Here is a 14,982-nt window from a genome sequence, read left to right on the forward strand (position 1 = left end):
TGATAGGTAATATCTATGTTGTTTTCCATTGTTTACACCAGTTTTTTTTCTGCAGTTCTGCAAACTAGTGTCTTTGGCATCAGCCAGTTCTCTCGGTACCATAGGGCAGATTCTATGAAGCTCAGCTAGTATGAAAACATCTAAGTTTTCTATGTCCTTAGCACAAGCAGACTGTTTACTACGTCATCATTGACATTAAGTATACATTGCTAGAACATAGTGAAGACCAATGCATAAAAAAGACCCGTTAATGCTTTTAGCCTTCTTAGTTGCATTTGTTGAAAGCTTGCTGTTGACTAACGATTTTCTTGCTCTTTATTATTATGGAAGTATCAAACAAAATGGTGGTTTCAACTTGTGTGTCCCTTGGTAGTTGTATTTTGGTTTGTGTCCTTATATGCATGTGTTCTTTTTTTTTCATTCTTAGTTACTTGATGTTGTTCTCACACACTGTATGCTTCCTGAGTTGCAGCCAAGTGCTCATGATTTTGCCTGATTAATCTCTTTCTACACTTCCTGTTCTTCACCCTCAATGCATTTTTGCTTTTGTACTTTTTATGTAATTTTTTAAGGCACTGATGGCTCTTCTGAACTTCCTCTTTCCCATTACATCATGCCGTCTGGCTTCCTGAATTTACATAACAACAATGGATAAATTTCTGACCTCCTACTAGCTTTTATTTTATTGCTGTTTGATACACTGACATTTAAAAACATTACTGTACCTGTGCAACATCCTGGGCAACCAGCCTTCAAACTGCCCTGAGTTATGTTTGAAATCAAGATGATTTCAGATGCTTTAGGAGGTAATGTCTACAGAATAAGCACGAAACCATCTTTGACAGTTCTTTTCACTGTAAAATTCATTTAACAAACTTACAGAGATAAAAGTGAAATGCTTAAGAGTATTAAAACATGTCCCTGTGTCTAATTTTGGTTTTTTCCTTCTACTGTAACTCTCTTGTGCCTTAAGAAGCCCTAGGATGACTTTAAATGCTAATTTTAACAAACATCAGCACCAGCAACTAAGGAGGTAGCTGTTTTCTACCATTTTTTATTGTTGAGGAGCCACCATAACTTGACATCTTTGAGCAGTAGGTTGGGGGAGAGGCATGATGTATTTGAATGCGTTTCTGCCAGAAGGTGTCAGAAGGTACTTGAATACTTCAGAAGCTGTGTCCAGCATTCCATGAGATCCTAAGGAAGAATTTCTGAAAGCCTGAGGATTTTTAAATAGAGAAAAATAGGACATTAAACAAGGCAGTGAAAAGGGGACCTGGATGCAGCCAAAAGTTTGTGTGTGTTGCATCTTTGCATCTTGCTGTGCATTCAGAGTGGACTAACTGGTACATGCAGTCATATTTGGAGAAACATCACCAAATAAGGATATTTCTAGTATAGTGGTGACTAAACCTAGCACTGTTCAATAGTTTTGTCAGAGTTCTGGATGTGAATATGAAGTCACTTTTGAAAACCAGAAATGGCAATGTGGAATAACAGGACAGGCTCTCAAAGGCAGATCTGAATTGCTTAGCAGGTGTCTCCATTCAGATCAAATGTCCTTCATGATGCCCAGGTGCAAAATTAAGTGGATGAGAACACAAAAGTCAGAACATGCCTGTGCAGTGGGGGGCTGTCTTCTGGAAACAGTTATGCTAAAAACCATAGAAGTTAGAGTGCAAGCAACTGAACAGTTGCTCAGTACTGCTGTGACAAAGACAATGAATGCCCTTTTTTGTAATCAGGAGCAGTGAGTTGTCTTAGGGAAGTGAGGTTACCTTGTTATCCAGCACTGGTAAGACTGATTTTGGAAGCAGTGAGTCTTGTTCTGGTGTCCAAATTTTCAAAACATATTGAAAAAAAAATGGTGAAGTCAGGGAAGCACACTATTTTAACAGTAAAGATGATTAGCCCTTAGAATTCCCATTTCTTGAAATCTTTAAATCAAGATCGAAGTCATGCCCCAGACGGATGCAAAGTATGTGTTAGTCAAATGCTAGTTATTTTGTGGTATACAAAATTAAATGGATGAAAACTTAATGACCTGTATTATGAAGGCAGTCAAACTAGTTGGGCTAATATTCCTTTTTACATTAAATCTTGATTTACGTTTTTAAGAATGAACAGATAATTCAGCAACCTTTGCGTGACACTTCTGTAGCTTTCACCATTCCTGAAATGCCCTTTTCAGTTGTGGAAAGAATATAAAGGCTCCAGACCCTACCCTACTGTAATGGAGACATTTTACAGGGAAGGTCTCAGAGAGATCTTTTTCTTTTCTTCCTCCCATCACAGGAGGTTGGAATGGACTCACAGATACTGAATTTATGTACAGTCCTATTATCGCGTAAAACAGCTGCCTTTGAATACGTACATTAAAAGTTTTAACTAGATCAATCTGTGCATTTTTGTGTTATAAAAAAGGTCTGTTAAACACCTCAAAAACAAAAGCAAAACAAAGACAAGCTTTGCTACACATGCTTTGTAGTTCTGTAATTCTCAGTTGTGAGCTTTGGGTATCGTAATAGACATTACACATACATTGCACAGAAGATGTTTTACTGATAGTGTAGCAGTGATACTGTTTTATTTTCATTTAATTTGTGGATATATATGTTATACCACCATATAGGAAGAGAGGCACATTTTAAACTAAATCTGTCTTTAATTTCAAGCCTTAAAATTGATTGTTGATCTGCCAGTAGAGTTTATTTTGCATCCAACTTATCAGATTTCAAATGGTATAACAACATGATGCAGATTTTATGTCAATTTAATGGAGAGGTAACTACTTCCATGCATGTTAAAATCTGTGCTGCAAGTAGTGTAAGACTTACTGTAATGATAATTTCAAGAAACAAAAAATAATAGTTGAAACCATCAGTAATATTTCTTATTTTATAGAACTGATGCATCAGCACATATGAAAAATATTTTATTGTGGTTTTACTTTAAAAACAGTTCAAGTGGTGTGTGCATTTTTTAAGCCAAAAAAATAAAATGCATCTATGTACTTCATATACAGTTCTATTTTTTATTTAATATAAGAGAATTAAAAGTTGTTTATTTTTTAAAAACCTGGTCCATATTAAATGTTATGTGCCAACCATTATACATGTAAGATAAGCGAATTATGAATTACTATGTTATGTATAAACGTCGTTTCACTGTAGGAGAAGCAATCCTCAAAAGAAGAGACTTGTCAGGTTAGCAATATACTTCTTACATTTATGTAAAATAATGAAAACACAAGTTTTCTTCTTAAACACTTGTTGCAAAAATTTTATAATAGAAAGCAAAGTAAATCTCAAAGTCTAAGCTATATGAAAAGACCACAAACTTCACAAAAGTACAGCTGTGGGTACTTTTGAGCTATAGAATATTCTGGGTAGTTTTGGAATCATATCTTAGGGATTTTTTAAAAAATAATTTAGACTTTGATATGTGTCAGTAAACTGATTTCTTTAGGAAAACGCTTAAGAAATTGCTACAATATTTTATTCCTTAGGACACATTTTACAAAGTAGATCAAAATATGTTCTTAAAGTTAGACATGTTTCATTTTCTTCTGAAGTCAAGATGCTAACGATGATTAAAAAAAGGTAACATGAAAAAATTGTAGGAATCTTCCTTTAGGACACTATGTGTTACAGATGTTAAAGAACTACCTTTATATTTAAACAACTTTATGTGGGGAAATTCTTTGGATATCTATTGTTACAAGAAATTGAAGTAAAAATCGGCTATGAAGCTCCATCTACATACTCTTCATTGATTAGCAGAAGTGTTTGTCTGATGTAAGTTACTGATCTGAAACTCTATCAAGTATTTTTCTCACATTCCTTTTGGATGTGTTTTCTCACTTGTGATTCTCTACTACATTTATGATATCTGTTGAAGAGCATGTTAAATTTTTATAGTTGTCTTACTGTTTCTGTTTATATTTGAGATACATGCTGCAAAATGCTATGTTTTTGTTAGATCTACTTGTTCATGTTAGCAAATATTACTCAGTTTTTCAATATTCTGTATTTCAGTATGATGTGCACAGTTGAGCAAAATATTTTGCTCTGGAAAGGGTTGGCTCAAAGTCCTTTACAGTTTCACAAGTGTCATTTGAAAGAGATGGGCTTGGGCAGCACAGTTCAGATCTGAATGGGAGCCAAAACTTCCCTGGAATTCAGAGCCATGTGGGAGGTGGATAGCGTAGTTTGATTTACTAGGTGCTCTAAGATGTAACTTCCACATTAGCACCAGTTGGCATTGCTCATGCACTCCAGCTTCTGTTGCAGCTACATGGTAGCTCAGCCCTCCTAATTTCTGTGCAGCTGGGTTCATACCTAATTTGATTAATAGTAAATCTATACTATAGATTCAAAAGAATCCATTGTTATCATATGGTTTAACTTTCTGCATACCACAGGGTATATTCTTTGATCTTTTTCTTGCTTTTAGTCTAGTAGCTGTGACTGAAATAGAGCTTATCTTTTAGAAAAATATCCAATCTTGACTGAAAAATTTCCACTGCTGGAAAATATACAATGACTCTAAGTAATTTCTTCCGAAGGGTAATTAACTACACAATGAAAAACTTGCACTTTACTCCTCATCTAAATTTTAGTACCTTTAACTTCAAATAATCAAATCGCTGTGCTACACTCTAGAGCTTTCTGTGATCATGTTCTTCTTCCTCATAGATTTATTTATTCACTATGAATAAATCATACCTTAATTTACTTTTTAATAAACTGAATAGTGCTTCTCATGTCTGTCTTAATGCAACTATTTTCCAGGCATACAGTCATTTTTATTTCTTTTCTCTGAATCATCTCCATATTTTCACTTTCCTTCTAGCACTGTAAAAAGGAAAATTAGACACAGAATTTCAGTAGTAGTTGCACAAGTGCCTAAAAAGAGATAATACCTGTGTCCCTATTTAGTACTTCCACTTATGCATCCCCAGATTAATCCTCTTAATCAAATGTTACACTGTAATCTCAAATTCATATTCAACATCCCAAGCCTTTTTATATGCTCTGGTTTCCAGGATAGAACTCCTACGTTGAACTATATCCTGTTTTCTTTACTTTTAAGTGTATGACCTTAAATTTAGACATTAAAAAAACTGCATTGAGCAGATCAAAAGACAATGTATCCCAATAACCTGAGTGCAACAGGAGGAGAGACAGGATAATTGGAATGGAAGTTTTCTGAAAGCTAATCTTTTGCACTCCAGATGTCCTGACCTCTGATTTCCACAGATGTGGGAAACTTTACTGCATAACTTACAGTAGTGTGAAACTCTGTTCATATTCTACCAAGGCAGAAGAAATCCAGGACCATAAATGAATTCCCAGGGCAAAGTAAGAACAGGGCAAACACAGCTTTCTAATATTCTCCAAGCCTCCACCTTAGCTCAGGGAGTTGAAAATTGAATGATATTTTTATGTTTTTACCGACCTTCAGTGAAATCTTAGCTTTCACAGAATCCTTTCACAACTGGTTCCACTACTCCGTTGCCTCATTTGAAGAACCAACTCCCTTTATCAATTTTTAACTTGAATCCTATTATACTTCATTATTAAAAGAGATTATATCTGTATTAAAAGAGACATTGGACGGTCAATCCCTATCTATCCTGATCAGTGCTATCCCTAACATTGCAGACCTCTATCACATCCCTTCAGGCATGCCTGTTCTAGACTGAAAAAAACTTGGATTATCTTTGCTGCTTTTCTCCGAAACTTTTCCAGTGCTATAGCAACCTTTCTGAAACTGAGGCTGCAGAGCTGCATGAAGTTTTTAAAGGTGAATGTGAACCATGGATTTATACAGTGGTATAGTGACATTCTCTGTTCACTGGTTTTTTCTAAGTCCTTCTATTCCATTTGTTTTTTGATTGCCATTTACCCTAACCTCAAGATATAATTTCTAATTTTTAATGGCCAGCTGAAAACCTATCATTCCATCTATGGAGTTAGGATTGTTTTTTCTGATGTGCATCACTTCTCATTTTCTCTTTTGCTATTTTATTGACCTTTTAGTCTTAGTAAGTTCTTTAGCAGTTTGTCACAACTGACCTTGAATCATAAAATCATCAACGAACTTTGTTACTTCCATTTTTCAGGGTGTTTATGAATGTGTTGAATTGCACAACTTCAACACAGTTCCGTGGAACTCCACTAAATCACATCCCTTTATTGACCTATTTGCTCTTATCCCCAGTTTCCTATCCTTTAGTCATTCTTTTCAATGCATGCTATGACCTTTCCTCTTACAATATAGTGGCTTAGTTTCTTTAAAAAGCAGGGACTTTGTCAAAATCCTTAGTGAGTCCAGTTGGACATATCAACTAGATCACCATTTCTTGGTAAGTTTGGTAAGGTAGGACTTATCTTAACAGATCCATGGTGACTCTAAGTGTATCATATTGTTGCAAGAATATCATATTTAGATAGATGTCTGCTAATTCTGTTCTTTATTAGAATCTACCAATTTGTCCAGCACAGATGTTTGGCTAAAAGGCCTTGGATAACCGTTGAACTCTTTTCAAAGTTGACATCACATTTGTTTTTTCCCAGGACAGCGGTAACAAGGCAGTTTGAAGCAAGAGGGTACAGGCCGCTTCTACTGAATCAACTATTTTACCCTGTTGCCTTTATAACTCAGTTGAATACTATCTAATAGTGGGAATTTGTTATTGTTCACAGTGTCAGGTTTTTTTTAAAAAAAACTTCTGCAGTGACTTCAGTTTCAGAAAAATCCTCTGAAATGACCTCCACAATGGAAGATTCCAGTTGGAATTTCTTTGGTTTCTTCCAGAGTGAACACCAATGCAGATAGCTTCTCTGAAATGTCTATATCTTCACTGTGTGTTCTTCTGCTGTCTGCAAACACTCATACAAAACCCACAGTACTCTACGAGTAAATTACTGCCCAATTTACTAGTCCATTCACAGCAAGCCATGTTAGTAATTTGTCACCTGTGCTACTCACTCTCACTTCAGCCTATGTGCCATTTGCAGACTTTATCGATAATTCCTTTTTTTACTATGTATGTGTTATTTAGCACCATAGAATCACAATAATCTAACATGTTTCTTCTTTAGTAGTAGTTTTACTAGTACTAGTAGAAAAGAGTAAGTTTTATATTAAATGCACTTTACACTTTTATTAATTATTTGCTTTTTTTTTTAGGGAGGTAATCCAACAGCTACTGTAATCGCATTGTGTTCAATGAGAGATTTCAATCTGTCTCAAGAAACATGTCAACTGGCCATCAGAGACATTGGATGTCTTGAAGTGTTAATTAATTTACTTGATACAGAAGAAATTAAATGTCAGGTAAGCAGCTTTGTCTGATAGAGCAATTAATATACCTTTTCTATTAGAATATTTTTTCAATTTTCAAAGTTATATAGTATAAAGAAAATTGATTTCTTTCTTTTCTCATTTCTGTATTTTCTCACTTTCAAGAATTTTTTAGAAAAAATCAATTTATTTGACTTTCTGTTTCCTTCTTCTGATTCAATTTAAAAGATAAAATTTTTTAGATAACCCAGCATTTAAAAGAATTTTTCTGTTTATGTATACTTAAGTAATGTTTAACTTCTGATATCTTCCATTATTTAGATTGGTTCATTAAAAATCCTGAAAGAAATTAGTCAAAATACACTGATCAGACATGCAATTGCAGATCTTGGGGGCTTACAAATCATGGTTAAAATATTGGACTCTCCAGATAAAGATCTAAAACGTTTGGCAGCTGAAACAATTGCTAATGTTGCTCGATTTAAACGAGCACGAAGGATAGTAAGGCAGCATGGAGGAATCAAGAGATTGGTAAGCAGACATTATAATTTGTACCCTTGTCATATGCATACTTTTGTCCAAAGAATGCGTCATATGTTGTTTACCTGATTCTAGTGGTAGTGTTTGCCATCATTAAAAAGCAGTGTAATATCAAACTTCCCTGTAGATAATTAAAAAAATTTTTTTTTAGGTTGAGTTGTTGAAATGTATTTCAGTGGGATCAACCAGTCTAACACCGTATCAAGCAAAAGATACGGAAATAGCACGCTGTGGGGCTTTGGCACTCTGGAGCTGCAGCAAAAGCATAAAAAATAAAGAAGCCATCCGTAAAGCTGGAGGCATTCCGTTGTTAGCTAGATGGCTCAAATGTTCGCATGCAAACATCTTAATCCCAGTAGTGGGGACACTACAAGAATGTGCCTCAGAGGTAAGTAAACACATATAGCTAAGTTATTTCTAATTATTAAAAAAATTAGCTACTACAAGAAGCATATACGAAAGACGGGATGACTGAGATCTCTCTTTTCTCATCCCAAGTAATTAGCAATAGAGTGAGAGGGAATGGGCCTCAAGTTGCGCTGCGGGAGGTTTAGACTAGATATTAGGAAAAATTTCTTTACTGAGAGTGGTAAAACAGGTAGACGTTGCACTTCAGGACATGGTTTAGTGGGCATGGTGGTGTCAGGTTGATGGTTGGACTTGATGATCTTAAAAGTCTTTTCCAACCCTAACGATTCTGTGATTCTGTGATTATATTCAACTGTCACTTAAACCAGGACAGTTATCCCATCAGGAAGTAGATGCTTTGTGTGATCAAACTGCTTTTGAGAAGGTCACAGCTTGTAATGAAGTAAAGACCACATATTTTTTATTTGAAAGGGTAGGAGATAGAATACATAGAAATTAAATCCTTAATCAGTTTCTTTTTTTTCTCGTTTTTTTAATCATACTTGATAAATTTGGCAACTTAAGATGGTATATTCTGGTTAATCAGTACATTTAAATTCTACAATGCTAGGACGTAATAATTCTACAATGCTTGGCCTTCAGACGTGGCCAAGAAGATCCAGTGCAGTGCAGGGCAAGGGGGTTTACAATGTTCTTGTGAATTGGGTAAGATGGTGTCTGATTGACTGCAAAAGGAACAAAGGAATATTGTTTGTTTTTTTACAGATTTCCATGGCAAGTTTCACAAATTTGAGTATGTTCAGATTTTAAATTTGAATACAAGTAATTTTTACGATCACTATATAAGATGGATGTTTATTTCTCTATTTGTGGAATCATATTTAAAATAAAGGTGCATTGCACTTAAAGTAAAAAATATACATAAGTTCTCTTGGTGAATTTGAGACATGGAAGACACGATTTTTGAGAATGTTTTACATTATAAAACATTTTGTATTTTCAAAATTTTTCCTTAAACTACACAGGTTTATGCATATTCCATGACACAGCAACCTGGCAGATTTTAGCTTCAGTAAGTCTATATTGAGAAGGTGAAGTTTTTGAGGGTTTCATATCTGGCCAAATTTGGAAACAACACTAGATGCATCTCCTACACAGATGTTTCCCTTCTTTTAAATAACGAGCCCCTGTTTTAATGCCTGTGGGTTAAAATTTGGAAGAAAAGATCACTAAGAACATGTTTGTCTAACCTTGTTCTAGGAATAGATCTTTTGTTTTGGCTGCTGGCTCTCGATGAAATGAGTGGATATTTCTTGATTCCATTCTGAAGCATCTTTTTCTTCCTTGGCTCTGAGCAGGGAATCTGGACACCTTTCAGAATATTTTAAATTCTGTTTAAGCTGTGTGGTTACAAAATAGGCATTGCAGCACCTAGTTTTACAGGTGATTTGAAGAGCACTGCAGAGAATTTATGTATTTTATTAACTTTGAGAAAATCGATAGTATTTTCAAGGCCATGCAGATGACTTGTGCTTAAAATAAAGTACAAGGCTTCTCAATATCAAAGCCTACAATTGTAGCACTGTATTATTGTTGTGATTAATATTATTAACTGTTAATATACAGGATTTAAAAGATGCAGTTTATCTTTTTAGCCAAGTTACAGACTTGCAATAAGAACAGAAGGAATGGTTGAGAACCTTGTGAAAAATCTGAGTAGTGAACATGAGGAGCTTCAGATGCATTGTGCAAGTGCCATATTTAAGGTAATTGTATTATTATAATCAGTAGATCAGAGCCAGGATTAGCCCTTTGTTTTCATGTGGTTTCCAGTTTTAATATTTCTTAGTTTTCTTTTTTTAATATTTCTTAGTTTTCTATTCTTTAATATTTCTTAGTTTTCTATTTCTCTAATGTGTAAGAAATTCCTTTATAAGAATGTTGATTGTCTTTGGCATAATTCTTACAAGAATATTTTAGCTGCATATTTAATATTGTAATTAAGTTCCTACTTGCTCTTCTTGTGTGCAAGCCCTAAATTGCACAGGTTATCAATGGAAAGAGGTGTGGCATACTGTGCAAAGAGCTGCTTTGGTTTTTTATGTTTGTTTGCCCACAAGGTGAACAATGTGACAGTATAAGCACTGTTGCATATACAGTAGCGGTTTACTGTCAAACTCTCTTAGTGAGTTGTTAGCATATTGAGATACTTTGATGAAATGTTTATGCTTTATTTTGTATTCATTTTTCACTAGTTACAACATAATACTCCTAGCTTTTGAAGACCTCATTTTACAAGTTTTACATAATATATATTTAATTTTTTTGTATAGTGTGCAGAAGATAAAGAAACACGCGACCTGGTTAGACAGCATGGAGGTCTACAACCACTATCTGTTCTGCTTGGTAACTCTGAAAACAAACAACTTTTAGCAGCTGTGACAGGAGCAATCTGGAAATGTGCAGTCAGTGGAGAAAATGTGTCAAAGTAACAATTTAATTTTACAAACATTTATTACGTTATCATGTTTTGACTTTATGGGCCTCTATTGTTTTCAAAATTGTTTTGTCATGATTCTTCAAAACCATACTTCATAATCAGTTGGGTTTTCAACTTAGGTTTTTTAGTGCTTAAAAAATTGCCACCTGACCTCATTGGGGTACAGTGGAAACAGTGTTAAGTTCCTCTTAAGAGGCAATGGGAACAACTGGTGCCTCTAAAGAACACTTAAGATATAGGACACTGAGTCAGGAGGTGCACTAGCACATATTAAATGTTTGACATGTGGGCAGATATCCCCACTCCTCTCTGTAGCTTACAAACTGGAATCAGTGCTGCATGGTAGAGAGAATATTTAGCACGCAGCTTTAACGTTTTGTATCAAGAGAGACAGAGAGCAAATTATCTCACTCTAGGGTAGATACCTAACATGCATTAGGTCCACCCACTTTAGAAATGTACTGGAATATAGGATAATTAGCCTAGATTCCTCTCTCCTTGACTACAGAAGGGGCTCAGAAACGTAGCTTAGTTTGGACACGCAGCTTCTAAATGAGTGGAATTAACTAGAGTCCTACCATCAGTACCTACAACTTCTCAGTATCATGGTTCTGAGTGATTATCTGAGAATGTGATAGCAGGAGTTATCACCCTCCACCTTTCAATGAACAGCTTAATGACTGAGAATACTCAAACTGCTCATCTAAAATTCATTTATCAGATTCATGCACCTTAGCTCAAAAAAAAGCCTGCTCCACTGAAGTTTGTGCTAGGCTTCCTGCTACGGAATGTAAGGTTCATAGGCTGGAAGGAGTATCAGTAAGAGGTAACCTTCCTGCAGCCCTGATTTTAGTGTACTTTGCTGGACAAGCAGATATGATAGATAACTGCTGGATAAAAATCAGAAAGAATTCCAGTACTAAGTGTTTACAGTCTGGCTTTTTACTGTCCCAAATGAAATCACAAACTGTTGGTATATAGAGACATGGTCTTCACATACTCTACTGCTGTCCTACTACTTTTTGCATTCTTGATTGCACAGTGACCTGGCTTTTCATAAGGGTCTATCCTCCTTTTCTGTGGGCTATGGGTATCTGCACAGAGGCATCCTGGTTCTGGATCAGTGATGAGATGGACTGAATGGCTCTACTAGTAAATGAAACAGGGCCAAACTTTTCAGGGTTCAGGCACTATGTTATAATTATCCATACCGTTTAACTGCTGTCACAGTCCCTTACACAGTTTGGCCTGTGCCAGCAAGTGCTCTCCGAGGCAATGCCCAGACACTCCTTGGGAACAGTGCAGGCAACAGATTATTTCTGTTAGGCGGAATGGGTGAGGCCACCCTGAATTGTGAGGTTAAGAGATTTTAGCCATATGGATGCTATGTTGTGTTTCTTGTCCTCAGGGCTAGAGAATGAGCCTGTTTTATTTATTAGTATAGCTGTAGCCAATAATTCTGTCCAAATGCAAACAGATTTTTGCTGGGCTACTTGCATATCTTTGGCAAGTGCTTGATGCTTCATGAAGGTTACTAGCCAGGCACAGCTCCACACTTGAGCTGAATTCATGTATTATGTAGTGCTGAGTCTGAAGCAGTTAAACCCTATCCAAATTCAAATATGAAAACTCGTAAGTAGATCTAGAGGGATGAGCTTGAGTCTGGCATGAAGCTGGAACTAACAAACGCTGATGATCCTTGCAGGGCCACTTAGTTGTCTTTGAACTACTCCACAATATTTCTTATACCTGAAGTACATTGCTGAGATGTTGTGCTGACTCAGCAATGAACTGATACAGGTGTCTGGGCCTGACTTGTTCAGATTCCAGTTTACATGCAAGCAGCCGTACTGCTTCTGGACACAAGATGGCCTGAGCCAACAGCTCTGTCAGAGTGTAGGCTGCCCATCACAGAGCCAGCTCATATCATTCCATCTGTGAAGCAGTTGATAAGCAACACAGATAAAGTAGCCAGAGAAAATGGGGGAGTTAAATTGTTTGCTTGCTTTGTTGCTCTTTTTTTCATGCTGTTGATGGTTCCTCTTGAAAAAAAAATTACAGGGATACTTCCAAATTATAGTGAACAAAGAGAGGCTTGAACCATGAAAAATGATAGGTCATTCATAAAAATTTCCTTAGGGAAATGCACTTATTAGGCCTGAACTAGGTGTAGAACTGGTCAGGGCAAACCCTCTGAAGGCTAACATTTAATGAAAGTAAGGGTTATTCTTTGGTTCAGAGAGGTGGAAGGGGATCTGCTATACTACTACTCGAGCTATTGTTAACACAGCAGTAAAAAGTACTGGAAGTTAGGATGCCGCAGTACTTGCCAGTCTCCCAGTGTGTTTTCAGCTATTTATAGATGTTGCATCCATATGTCAAGTTTTAAAAAACTCTCAAACTACTCTGCAAATTCCTAGATAGCTAAGTTAGAGAAATACATCTTAAAAGATAGAGTAAGAAATTCTGCTTTATGTCAGTCTTTAAAGAACCGATTGAAGTGGTTTACCTGTATTGTGATTTCATCAAGATACTTTACATACAGAAATTAAACATTATACTTCAATTATAATTATACTTTAATTATAAAATTAAACTTACAACAGTCACATCCTGAAAATAACAACTTTGGTTTTATTTCTATGTTTTAGATTTAGGGAATATAAAGTCATAGAAGCTTTGGTAGGACTGCTCACTGACCAGCCTGAAGAAGTTCTTGTAAATATCGTCGGAGCTTTGGGAGAATGTTGCCAAGAGCCAATAAATCGAACTATTATTCGTAAATGTGGTGGAATACCACCTCTAGTGAAGTTACTTACTGGAACTGATCAGGCATTACTTGTGAATGTCACCAAAGCAGTGGGAGCTTGTGCAACAGAACCTGAAAATATGATGTAAGCTGTTCATATTCATAACATTTTAAATACTGAAAAAAAAATTTTTAGTAATTCTGGCATTTTGTTTTCCGCAGAGTTCCATGGGTTAGTTACATCCTACGGTTAAAATTTGCTATATATATAAAAAAAAATCACTAAGGAAGTATATAGAATGTAAAGCTTTTACATTTGGGGGAAAATCAGATAAACCTTTAGGAAATTGGTTTTTATTAAAGTTAAAATTCAAAGTTACAGAGCACCATTTTAAAGTGCTGTATGATAGGTACCTGTTTTGCCTTCTCCTTTTACATCTGTTCTCAAATCATAAATAATAGCTTAAATTAGAGAAAGTAATTCCAAAAGGAAATGTGTGCATTTACTCTCATGAAAAATATTTTGAAAATCTTTGAAGTAGAGTATTATTTGTATTTTATCTGTTTTGTCCCTCTCCATCATTCCTGTTATGAACTCAGACTTCTTTTTTTTACCCTTTTCTCCCCTCTTACTGCTTTGTAAAAGCGAAGAAAAAGACTGTCTTTTTACTGAGAGAGTTGCTGCTGTCTTTGGTTTTGTGATGTAGATTTGTACAGCTTACAAGATCCTTGAATTTTATGATTAGGTGTTCCAGTTGAAAGTTAAGGTCGGCATTTACTGTGCTTACTGTTCCTTTACAGGGATATTTACCTCAAGATTCTTGGCATATTTCCCTCCTTATACATAAGAAAGGTCAGAAAGAGAGTTTTATTAAGCTCCTCCTGTTCCAATTTGCATAATTCACTTGATATTCATATAGCAGTGCAGGGAATTCTTTTCCTGAATAGAGCTTTTGTTTTCATGCTTTGGCTGTCACCCAGTGGCAAAAGGCTAGATGGTACACAACTGTAAACATGGGTTGTATGAACAGTTAGCCATGTACCATAAAAGTATACATAAATTAAATCACTTTCATGACATATCTCACTAAAAATCAACCTTTAAACTAATGTATTAACCTAACAGAATTAGCATTGTAAATCAACTGAGAAATTGAAATGCTAATAAATATAAATTGATATTTATAAAACCTCAGACATACTGTAGTACTCAGGACTATCACCTGTGGTATCCAGTATGGATAGCTTCATACTGGAACGTGGTCAGTATGAGCACCAAAAATAACACAAGTTACTGCTAAAATTGTGATGAACAAAGTCTACCTTGTTTTTAAGAAGGAGAGGGTACAATTTGTTTGTGACAAAATTTTATGGGGTTTGTAGAGTGGACAAAGGGATCAAATGTCGAATTTGGTTCCTATGAAAAAATTCTCTATTGAAGGTTCTCAACTTTTAAAACATTTTAAAAAATATTTTAAAATCTTAACAGAATCACAGAATCACAGAATCACTA

General features: G+C 35.4%; 1 protein-coding gene across 1 annotated transcript in view; it reads left to right on the forward strand.

The window, feature by feature from the left end:
* Positions 1 to 13,618, forward strand: part of ARMC4 (armadillo repeat containing 4) — a 38,554-nt gene extending 24,936 nt beyond the window's left edge. Inside the window, exons 10-15 of the mRNA XM_010286355.1 lie at positions 7,198 to 7,344; positions 7,633 to 7,842; positions 8,003 to 8,239; positions 9,876 to 9,986; positions 10,554 to 10,708; positions 13,372 to 13,618. Coding sequence (XP_010284657.1) covers positions 7,198 to 7,344; positions 7,633 to 7,842; positions 8,003 to 8,239; positions 9,876 to 9,986; positions 10,554 to 10,708; positions 13,372 to 13,618 — 1,107 coding nt within the window. The remainder of the gene's footprint in view (positions 1 to 7,197; positions 7,345 to 7,632; positions 7,843 to 8,002; positions 8,240 to 9,875; positions 9,987 to 10,553; positions 10,709 to 13,371) is intronic.
* Positions 13,619 to 14,982: the final 1,364 nt, after the last annotated feature.

Source organism: Phaethon lepturus, unplaced genomic scaffold (assembly GCF_000687285.1).
Source record: "Phaethon lepturus isolate BGI_N335 unplaced genomic scaffold, ASM68728v1 scaffold13374, whole genome shotgun sequence".
NCBI lineage: Eukaryota > Metazoa > Chordata > Aves > Phaethontiformes > Phaethontidae > Phaethon > Phaethon lepturus.